This window comes from Colobus angolensis, unplaced genomic scaffold (assembly GCF_000951035.1).
Source record: "Colobus angolensis palliatus isolate OR3802 unplaced genomic scaffold, Cang.pa_1.0 Scaffold82, whole genome shotgun sequence".
Lineage (NCBI taxonomy): Eukaryota > Metazoa > Chordata > Mammalia > Primates > Cercopithecidae > Colobus > Colobus angolensis.
In genome coordinates, this window is record NW_012122043.1 from 1,594,583 (window position 1) to 1,604,237 (window position 9,655).

Sequence of the window (9,655 nt, forward strand, 5' to 3'; positions counted from 1 at the left end):
AGGGGTCCTCCCAAGGCTGGAACCCCAGGCCGCAGAGAACACAACCGGGGGGAGTGGGATGTCCACTCCCAGACAGGGGCCCTGGCTGTGCCTGCCTGGCAAGACTTTAGATGGCCATGGAGCAGGGACTGCCAGGTGCCCTCCACACCCACTTTCACAGGGGTTACTGCAGTCGTCCTATCCCTGAGTGTGAGGGGCAGTGACGTTCCTCTAGTTCCTCGGTCTTTGAACGGGGTGGCGCGTCCCCCAGCCCTGATGTGAAGAAGGTACGTGAAGCAACACATGCAGAGACGGCCCCAGACCCTAGACTGGAGTTGCCACCGCCACTGGAGGGGAACTCGTCTGCCCTGGGGAGGGACGGGGCATCCAGAACAGGGAAGAGGGTGAGTGGGACATTTGGTGGCTGGGGACTGGATGGTGATGGTGTCAGGGTTATTTGCCCAACACCTCCTGCCCTCCCCACTTCTTGGCTGCCATGTGTGGAGTGGAGCTGTGACTGGGCCTGGCCAGTGGGTTGAGAGGAGACGTGCTGCTTCTGGGCCATGCATGTTGGCCAGGTGTGTGTGCCACTGAGATGGTGGCACCACATCCTTGGGGACTCTGAAAACCAGCAACACCTATTGCCTAGGAAAATGGAAATCTCAATTCTCCAAAACCAAACATGCCTGTCACCTTGTACCCATCTTGGGACAGGATCACCACTTGAGGCTGGGATTTGGCTTAAGCCACAAAGGTGAAGGCCCAGAGTGAAGGTGACACATGGCCTCCCTGTGACATCCAGAGGCTACTCAGGCCCAGGAGGTCCGGCCAAGGGGCTCGGTAGGATTCGGGGAGCCTGCTCTTAGGCTTGTGTATCAGAGGAGGGGGCCACGTCCAGCTCCTGACCAGCTGCAGGTTCCAAGTCCTGGCAGGCCAGCCCGCCCTACACAGCCGGGAAGATGCAGAGGACAAGAGTCGAGAGAAAGAGGGAGGGAGATCAGGTTTGCAGAGTGGAAGTTTTAATGGGACCATCACCGTGATACCCCGTTGCAGCAGTCCCAGGCTGGAGCCCCAGGCCCCGTCCGCCTCTCCCAGCATGGTGGGCCCAGAGAGAGCACCAGCACCACCTCCCACTTTCCCTAGGGTATTGCTGTGCCCATGTGCCTCCCACCCCAGGAAGCCACAAGAGACAGACACCCCCCTGGGTCCTGGGACTCTGTTCTGAGGGGCTAAGGTTGCCTGGGGCCAGGGGGCCCTCCCCAGGTACAACTGTCCTCACCCTGTGTCCCCTGCCCCCACACTGAGGGGATGTCTGCGTCCTTGTTCCCCTGCCAGGGGCCAACTGAGGCTGCCCACCCCGGGGCGGGGTGCAGGGCTGTGCGGGGAGGGTGGCTCAGAGCCCTGCAAGGAGGCGTGCTGCAGGGACAGCACAGCCCAGGCCCCTGGCAGATGTAAGGCACAGTGTGGCGGTCACTGTAGGGCTGCTGGGGCCCTTGCCCCAGGGGCAGCACCTGGCAGGTGCTGGCACCTGGGGCTAGGCACAGCTGTCAGTGTTGAGACAGGAGGCATGGCGTGTGCGGGCTGGCCCCAGGGCCTGCAGTGCAAGAGAGCTGGGAGTGGGGAGGCCAGGTCCACAGGTCTCTGCCGGACACAAGGAGGTCCCTCTCCCCATTCTCCCTGCCTGGGAGAGCCCAGGGGAGGGGCTTGTGGGCCTGGGCAGAGCTCATGGCCAGAGCCATAGGCGCAGTCATGGCAGGCCTGGCCCACAGAAGGCACAATTGTGGTGTCTGGGAGGTCGAGGGTCAGCCCGCCAACAGGGCTAGGCAGACACATTGACGTCCCTGAGAGAGATGGCACTGCTGGGGGCCTCATCCCCAAGCAGCAGGGCCTGTGCGTCTGAGTCTGTGTCTGCTTCAGCCCTGCCCAGCTCCGTGCTGGGCTCTGAGGCAGGCTCTGTGCTAGAGCCCAGGCCCTGGGACAGGATCTGCTGGATGGCTCTGCGCAGGTTGGGGTGCAGCCGGCCCTGCGTCTGGTAGAAGACCTCCAACGCGAAGGACTTGAGGGCACCGGTGCAGAGGTCCTCGTACAGCGGGATGGTGTACATGCGTGACATCTGCGGGAGGGTCACTCGGTCACACTGGTGGGCTCCCCAGGCCCCTTGAGCCAGCCCACCCTGCCACACCAGCCAGGCGGCTCTCCCACCCCTGGCTCCCGTTTCATCATCAGGGCTGTGGCCTGGAATCTGGTGTCCAGGAGCCCTGCCATTAGCCTCCAACCTCCACCCCACCCTTCCAGGCCGACCATGGAGTCCCCATCTCCAGGGAGCCTGGGCTGGAGGGAGCACATACAGGGAACAGGGCAGCCAGGGCCCAGAGGCCTGAGGGCTCTGGGTTCTCTCTGAGGAGGTTGGACGTCCCCTCTGCCCGGACCTGGAAGCTGAAAGCCCAAGGCCCGGCAGGCTGAGGTGGCCTGGACCCCAGACTCCTGCTCCCAGCTGGTCCCTTCCACAGCTTCTCCAAGAACTGGTGGAGTCCAGGCTGCCCTCTGGCACCTGCACCCGGTGCACGCCCCCACTCCCAACAGACCCCTACGTCTTCCCCGCCCCATTCTCCAGAATGTGCCTGGCCTGCCCCAACAGCTCAGACTAGGAGTTGGGTGGGACTCCCACTCCGCATGGCTAGGCCGTTCCAGGCTGGTCCCCCGGGCCGGTGACTGCACCTGGCTCTCCAGGAAGCGCCGCACCCTGTGGAGGTCAGGATAGTAGTCGTTGCGGACCACAATCTGCAGCCAGCGGATGCGGATCTCAGCGTTCATCGAGTCCAGCAGGGAGGAGTAGCACTTGGACAGGCTCATCACCACCTCTGCAGGGCAGGCAGCAGGTCAGGGCTGAGCTGCTGTTGCACCCCAGCCCCTGGGCCACCCCCATCAGCTGCAAGGACCCACCCTGTGGCAGCGGGGACCCATCCAGGAGCCGGTCCAGGAAGAGTGCTGTCTGGAAGGTCCTCCACTTGGAGATGTCAATGGCACTGGCTGAGGCAGCTGCCTGGTCCAGGGGTTCTGCGGTCCACAGCTGGAAAAGGGCCTCCACGGGTCGGGTCAGGCTGGATCCCTGAGACAGGTCCGGCTCAGCCAGTGGCGGGCCTGTGGCATTGAGCCAGCGCTCGAATTCCAGCCCTGGAGGGGAGAAGTGACCCTGGGGTCCCTGCCCGGGCTGGGGAGGGGCTGCCTGAGCAATCTGCCCAGGAGACCCCAGACCCTGAGTGTGTCCCAGGCAGGTGGCCTGTTCCAGGGACGTGGGCCGTTCAGGAAGGCGGCGTCAGCTCCAGCCAGCACTGCTACTTGAAGCCACTGAAGGGGCTTCTGTGAAGGGGTATAGGGAGGCAGAGGCTTGGGTTGGTGACCCAACCATGCCTCTCCTGGGCGGAAGACAATGAAGTAGTCTAAACCCAACCTCAGTGCTGGCAGAGGCCACCTGCGCCATGAGCCAGCAGGGGCGGGGTGGGGGCAACAGGCTCTTAAGATGATGTTCCTGCTCTAAAAGGGCAGTGCCCATCCCCTACCCACAAAAAGCTCTTGGTGCACTTGCTGTACCTTCCAAAACTTGGTGTCATCATGCACAGCCCTCCCAGTGGCACCTCACTACCCTCCAGCAATTCTGGCCTCTCCCTCGGTGTCTGAACCCTGCAGTGCCTTCCTGGGCCCCAAAGCCCTCAGACCCTCGGGGACACCCTTAGAAGTGATGCATAAGCAGGGCTGGCTGCTGTTTTCCAGCTCCAGGACACCCCCATCACCCGCCCTTCCTGCACCAGGCCCTTTGCACACCTGGTTTCCATGGCCCACTTCCTGGGAGTGCCTAACTCAGCCCACTTAGCCTTGTGCCACCGCCCCCAGGCAGGTCCCCAACTCCAGCCCTGTTCTCATAGCATATCGGCCTGGGGCCCATATGGTCCAGCAAGGGTCGGCTGAAGGACAGACAGTGAACTGACGGGGCTTTCCTCCAGGTGGAGCGGCCTCTCAGGCAGCAGAGGCCCCGCCTGTCATCACACCCACAGCTCCCTGACTGCAGCAGTGGGGTCAGCCTCACCTGCCCGGCAGTCCACGCTCTGCTCCTTCAGCTCCGGGAAGAAGCTCAGGAAGGAGTCCAGCAGGTCCTGGGCCACCACACTGGTGAACTTGTACTTCTCCACGTAGGCCTGTGTGGCAGAGGTGGGGCCTCAGCAGGCCTGGAAGGGCGGGGCACAAGCAGCCCCACGAGAGGCCTGCAGGGCACTGCAGGGCATGCGCCGAGGTACGTGCTGGACACAGGGCAGGCGCAGAGGCAGTTAGTAGGCATTGCGGAGCCAGCATTTGGCACACAGGCCCTGCCAAGTGACCAAACGGAGGGTGGGAGAAGGGAAGGTGGCAACCCAGGGACTCCCCGCAAAGAAAGGCAGACTAGGTCCCAGCCAGGCTCACAGGCCCCTGCCAATTCCACCCCAACTGCCAGAAGAGCGGGCAGCCCTGTGAGCTGGGGAGGGGCTGGGGGCAGGTGGCAGCAGGGCCGTCCGGGGCACGGGGCTGCTCACTCGGAGAAAGTCATCAAAGCGCTGTGGGTCTCCGCAGAGCTGGGACAGGTAGTACACGAAGCAGTAGCCTTTCTCGTAGGTGAACAGGTTCATCAGGTGGCTGGGATTCACTCCTGCAAGGTGAACACCCACCTGGGCTGACATCCGAGACCACCAGTGTCCCATGGGACAGGGAGGGGGGGTGGTCAGGCTCCGAGGAGTAGGAAGGGCCAAGGGCCACAGTCCCTCACATGTCCAGATGTGTACTGATGCCCTGGGCATGCCTCGGGGAAGACTGAGGACTCACACGCCACTGTGACCGGTGCTCAGAGCCAGGGAGGTGGCAGTGGCCGTGGGAGCCTGGGGAGGCCTTGCCCAGGCCAGGGGCTCTCAGCTTGGCCTTGGCAGGGGTCCCGGCACAGTGGGGGACAGAGAAGCCACAGCCAGAACACACGAAGGGCAGGCAAGGAGGCCTTGAGGGGTGACATCCCCGGTTCCAGGAGTGGGTCCTGAGGAGCAGGTACCTGGCTCCAGCTTGACCTGCAGTTTGCTGACCGGGCTGTCCTCTCCCAGAAGCTTCATCTGCCGGTGCAGGGCGTCCAGGCGGAAGGCAGTCTCCAGGCAGGTGAAGGCAGCACCTGGATGGGGTCCGGAGACAGGGGAGAGGTGAGGGGGTGTAGGGGGAGTCGGGGTAAGCAGGGAGGTATGGGCACCTGCAGCATGGCAGGGGAGCCAGGCTGGGCTTTCTGCCCCTGGCTCAGTGCCCAGGGCCCCCAGTGGCTGCCCTCCCCGGCCCCTGCCGCACCGTAGGTCTCGGTGGTGATGCGGCGCTGGGCATAGGTGGCCAGGCCCTCGCTCAGCCACATCTCTTCCCATGTGGCGTTGGTGACAGCATTGCCGAACCAGCTGTGGGCCACCTCATGGATGACATCGATGACCAGGAACTCATCGCTCTCCAGGATGGAGGAGATGATGAAGGTGAGGCAGGGGTTCTCCATGGCCACGATGGGGAAGGAGGGGGGCAAGAAGACAATGTCGTACCTGCACCGGGAGGGCGGTGAGGGTGGCAGACCTCAGGGCTCAGACTCCCACCCCGCACACCCACACCCCACCTTCCACCCAGCAGGGGTCAGCCCCGCCCCTGCAGTGAGCTCCGCTTCCTCCCCAGGAGATGGGGACAGGACACCCCAGGGGTCAGACGAGGGGCTCCCCCTCTGACTCCTCCTTCCAGTCAACCAGGTCTACAGGTCCCCGGGGCCTACCTGCCCCACATGTACGGCCCGTAGAGCCGCTCAGCTGCACTCAGCCACTGCTCCACTGCGCCTGACAACTTGCTGGTGGCCGTGGGCAGGAGGCACGGCTCGGCCCACACGCGGCTCCTGTTGCATGCAGAGAGGGTGAGCTGAGGCCGAGCAGCCCCAGCCCTGCTCACCCCAAAAGGCTCTCCCACTGCCCTGGGGCTCCAGTAACACCCACACCTCATCCAGCCTGGCTGACCACCCTAGCCCGCAGCCCGCCCTGCCTCACTGGATGGGCAGCTACCCTGGCCCTTCCCATAGCAGGGGCAGAGCTGCATTCTAGGGGTCACTTAGCTCGTTTTATCTCTGGGTTGAAGGCACCAACGAAGGTGTGAGGGTGCCAGGCTGTGCGGGGCCTTGGCAGGAAGGACCAGTTTGCAGGGCAGGCACTGGGTGGGCCAGGGCACATGGGTGGGAGGGCCTGGCAGACAGGGCCCTGGCAGTGGCATCAAGGCAGGGGCAGGGCTGGCCCAGAGTACCCAGAGGCCAGTGGGGGTCCCCAGCAGGGTAGCTGTGGACACAGGTCACAGACCCCCAGTGGGGCTCTCCCTGAGGCCTGGGCAGCCCGGAAGGCCCTCCCTACCTGGGCCCGATGTCTGCTGGCTTGAGGTCTCCGGCCACCAGGGCCACGAGGTAGGCGGGCACGGGATGTTCCATGTGGAAGTGGAAGACGCCTTCTTCCTCCATGTACGCACTCTGGGTGGCACTCATCAGCACCTGCACCCCCGATGGCGCCTGTAAGGAGGCCAGACGGAGACCAGGTGGCCCCACTGTCAACACACCCACAGCCCAGGCCAGGGAGCCTGTCACGCTGCCCCACATTTGCAGCAGGAAACCCTACATCCCCATCAGGGAACGTTTCTGTCAAAGAACTTTTCTCCAAAGACCTGCCACCCTCCACTCGGAACCCCGAGCTCCCAGCCTGCAAACCTCATCCCAGTGCAGACGGTGCTGCCAAGCTCGGGCCCGGTGACCCACAGACCCCACCGGAGATCAGCAGCTCTGTCTGGAGACTCCTTGTCTGGGGCCCCTACAATCCCTCACCCGGGGTCCAGGGCCCTGAACCCTTCAGGCCCGTTGGAGGCCGCCCAGCTTCCCCCATTCCCTGCAAAGCAGCTCCTCCCATAGAGTAGGGAGGGTGGGCTCCTGCTAGCACTGTGGCATGCTGGCAGTGGGGCCACAGTCCAGGCAGGTAGGAGCAAGGGGGAGGCGGTGTGGCCAGGCCGCTGGGCTGTCCTGGGAGCAAAGTGATAGCAGCTGGCAGCCCCTGACCTTGACGACGGCAGAGTAGGTGCACTTCACGGCAGGCGTGTCAAAGCACGGGAAGAAGGAGCGGTTGCACACGGAGTGGCCCTGGGTGAAGACGAAGGGCTTGGCGCAGCCATAGGTCAGCTCTGGGTCCAGCCACCAGATCTGCGGGCAGGATGGCACATCAGCAGACAGCCACCCAGCTGGGGTGCTGGGCCCTAGCCACTGGGCAAGCAGCCTGAGAGAAGACAGGAGGCTCTGGGAGGAGATGATGGCTGGATTATCTTGCTGAGTTCATCGGGCGCCAATAGCCACCCCCTAGCCTTCACTTGCCTGCAGAGGTAGGGGGACATCCCGGGCAGGTGACCCAGGGTGTGGCCTGCACTGTGTCATCAGGGCCAGACCCCAACCCAGGCAGGAGGCTCTGCGTCAGGGAGCTGACAGGGGAATCTCCCAGCTAACACCAGGGCGAAGAAAGGGAATAGCCCATCATTGCATTATCTTAGCTTCCTTAGGAAAACTAAAGCAAAGTCAGAACACATTCAGTCCAAATTCCCAGCAGCTCATCTGGTCACGGCCAGGAAAGGGAGCCTGGGATATGGAACCCGGGAAGCCAGAGCCTCCTGATGGCTACACACTGGCAGGCAGCACACCCGAGCCCAGAGTCGCCCTGAGCCCAGGCAGCCTCGCCTGGAGGGACCCTGCAGGAGATGGGCTCCAGGCCAGGGAATGGCAAGCAGGGAGTGGAGGCCAGGCCAGAGGCTGCTGCTGGCAGGGGACAGGAGTGGCTAAGGGAAGGATGGCCGGGGCCACTGCCTGGAGGCTGGGGGCTGTGGCGAGTGCTGCAGAATGGGTGTGCTCACAGCAGCTGCTGCCCACCTAAGGTCACCCCCTGGCAAACCTCTCATCTGCACCATAGCTGTTGAGGCTTTCCTTACCCCTAGATGCTGAGGCCAGGCCCCAGCCGCACTGAGAAGCCCGCACCCCTGGGCCCTCCTGCCACTATCCTGCTGCAGCCATCTCATCTTCCTTCCAGGAATTCTGACCTCTCAAATGAGGGCAGCTCAGAGTCTGGGAAGGGGACCCTCTCCCAACCACAGCCACATTACCTCCGTCCCGAGTCAGCCCTGCACGCTGTCCCCACCCTCCCCTCTGCCGGAATGAGACTGTCAAGGCAAACTGAATTGCTCCTCATGCATGGGCCCTCCCAAGACCATGAGTGGGAGATGCCCCCAACACCTTCTGAGAGTGGACGAGTGGAATCCACAGCTGATAGCCACTGATGGCCCAGAGGATCCCAGACCAGGAGGGCTGCCTCCCCCGCAGACCCGGCCAGACCCCTGCCAGCACTCTCAGATCTCTTCCAAACTTCCTGTTGGTGCCCTGGCCCTGCCGGGCAGCAAGGTGGCACAGGCGTCTTTCGTTCCTGCTAAGCCCTGGGCTGCCAGGGTGTTCAGGACCCACGTGGGGAGCCATTCACAAATGCAGCCTCCCCCTTGGGGGTGCTGGGACCTGGGAATTGGTATGAAGGAACCTCCCTGCAAGAGTCTCCTCAAGGCCAAGGAGAAGCCCATCCCTCAGTTCTCACCTGTCATACTGAGAGGCATACTTGCCACCTGTCAGAGCCCTGGAATACCACCGCAGGTGTGGGGCTGGCTGGCCAGCGGCCTGCACACCCACAGGGGTTCTGGGAGGAAGGTGAGGTGGCAGGTCCTGCTTAGGGCTCCTGGGAAATGTACAGGAAGCCCACAGGGGTGCACTGGTCTGGGTTCTTCCTGCCCAGATGTCACCTTGGCTCTTTGTGGCTTGACGCCTCTCTACCACCTCTCCACCACCCTATTTCTGTGCCGTGATCAGTGACAGCTGGACTTCCCTGCACCTCCACAGCTGTGTGTGTGTTGCATATGTTGGGTGTCACGTGTGTGCCATCCATACCACCTGGGGATGCAGTATGAACCCCCTGCTGTAGGTAGGAAAGGCCCTGCTCCATCCTGTACACACCCCCACTGGTGGAGGTGGAGGGGGTGCTGCAGCCACAGCGCCAGCCTGAGCCACCTGGTCTTTCTTGCAGAGCCTCTAGAGTGGTGGGTACCCAGTGTGCAAGCCCTGCAGAGCCTATGTGTGTCTATGTTGGGGTCGCAGGGCCCACTGGTCTCAACACTCCACCAGTGCTGGCCAAGGGAGCCCCAGACTGAGCATCACAACCATCCCCCTCCCATGGCCCTTTCCTCTGCCTCTGGCCTGGACACATCTGCAGGCCCTGGTCACATGGAGGCCCTTCCGCAGCTGACACTCCAGCCCCACTCTCGGTGCCAGGATCCTGCAGATGTACACCTTGGTGGGTGACAGAAGCTGCTCATGTCCCCAGGCAGTGACCGAACGCCTGAAGGGGAGGCTTCCCTGAGTGACATGCTGTCCCGTGTCCCCGCAGGACTCCGGCCTCTATGCAAGGGTCCTAAGGGCTCACAGGCAACAGCTGGGAATCACCGGGGTGAGGGGAGGGGGGCACCTGTAGGGCACAGATTCGCGTCCCTCAGCCTGGCCCTGCGGCGAGAGGCCGCTAGCAGCGCCCTGCGGACCAGCCCG

General features: G+C 63.4%; 1 protein-coding gene across 1 annotated transcript; it reads right to left on the reverse strand.

Moving 5' to 3' along the window:
• Positions 1-976: 976 nt before the first annotated feature.
• On the reverse strand, positions 977-7,235 carry RNPEPL1 (arginyl aminopeptidase (aminopeptidase B)-like 1). The gene is made up of 10 exons (XM_011929574.1): positions 7,094-7,235; positions 6,405-6,556; positions 5,786-5,902; positions 5,329-5,564; positions 5,048-5,161; positions 4,545-4,657; positions 4,064-4,172; positions 2,923-3,153; positions 2,698-2,840; positions 977-2,092 (listed from the first exon to the last, which is right to left on the reverse strand). Exons 2-10 carry the CDS (start codon positions 6,530-6,532, stop codon positions 1,799-1,801), a joined length of 1,485 nt encoding a protein of 494 aa, XP_011784964.1. The 5' UTR covers positions 6,533-6,556; positions 7,094-7,235; the 3' UTR covers positions 977-1,798.
• Between the last annotated feature and the right edge of the window lie 2,420 nt (positions 7,236-9,655).

What these genes read in the sequence shown, in the direction of transcription:
- RNPEPL1 (XM_011929574.1), bottom strand. Translation starts at nt 6,532, where the DNA reads ATGAGTGCCACCCAGAGTGCGTACATGGAGGAAGAAGGCGTCTTCCAC. An exon ending in GAGCGTGGACTGCCGGGCAG is followed by an intron (nt 3,154 to 4,063) that starts GTGAGGCTGACC and finishes TCTCCCCTCCAG; the next exon opens with GGCTGGAATTCGAGCGCTGG. An exon ending in GGCGCTTCCTGGAGAGCCAG is followed by an intron (nt 2,093 to 2,697) that starts GTGCAGTCACCG and finishes ACCCTCCCGCAG; the next exon opens with ATGTCACGCATGTACACCAT.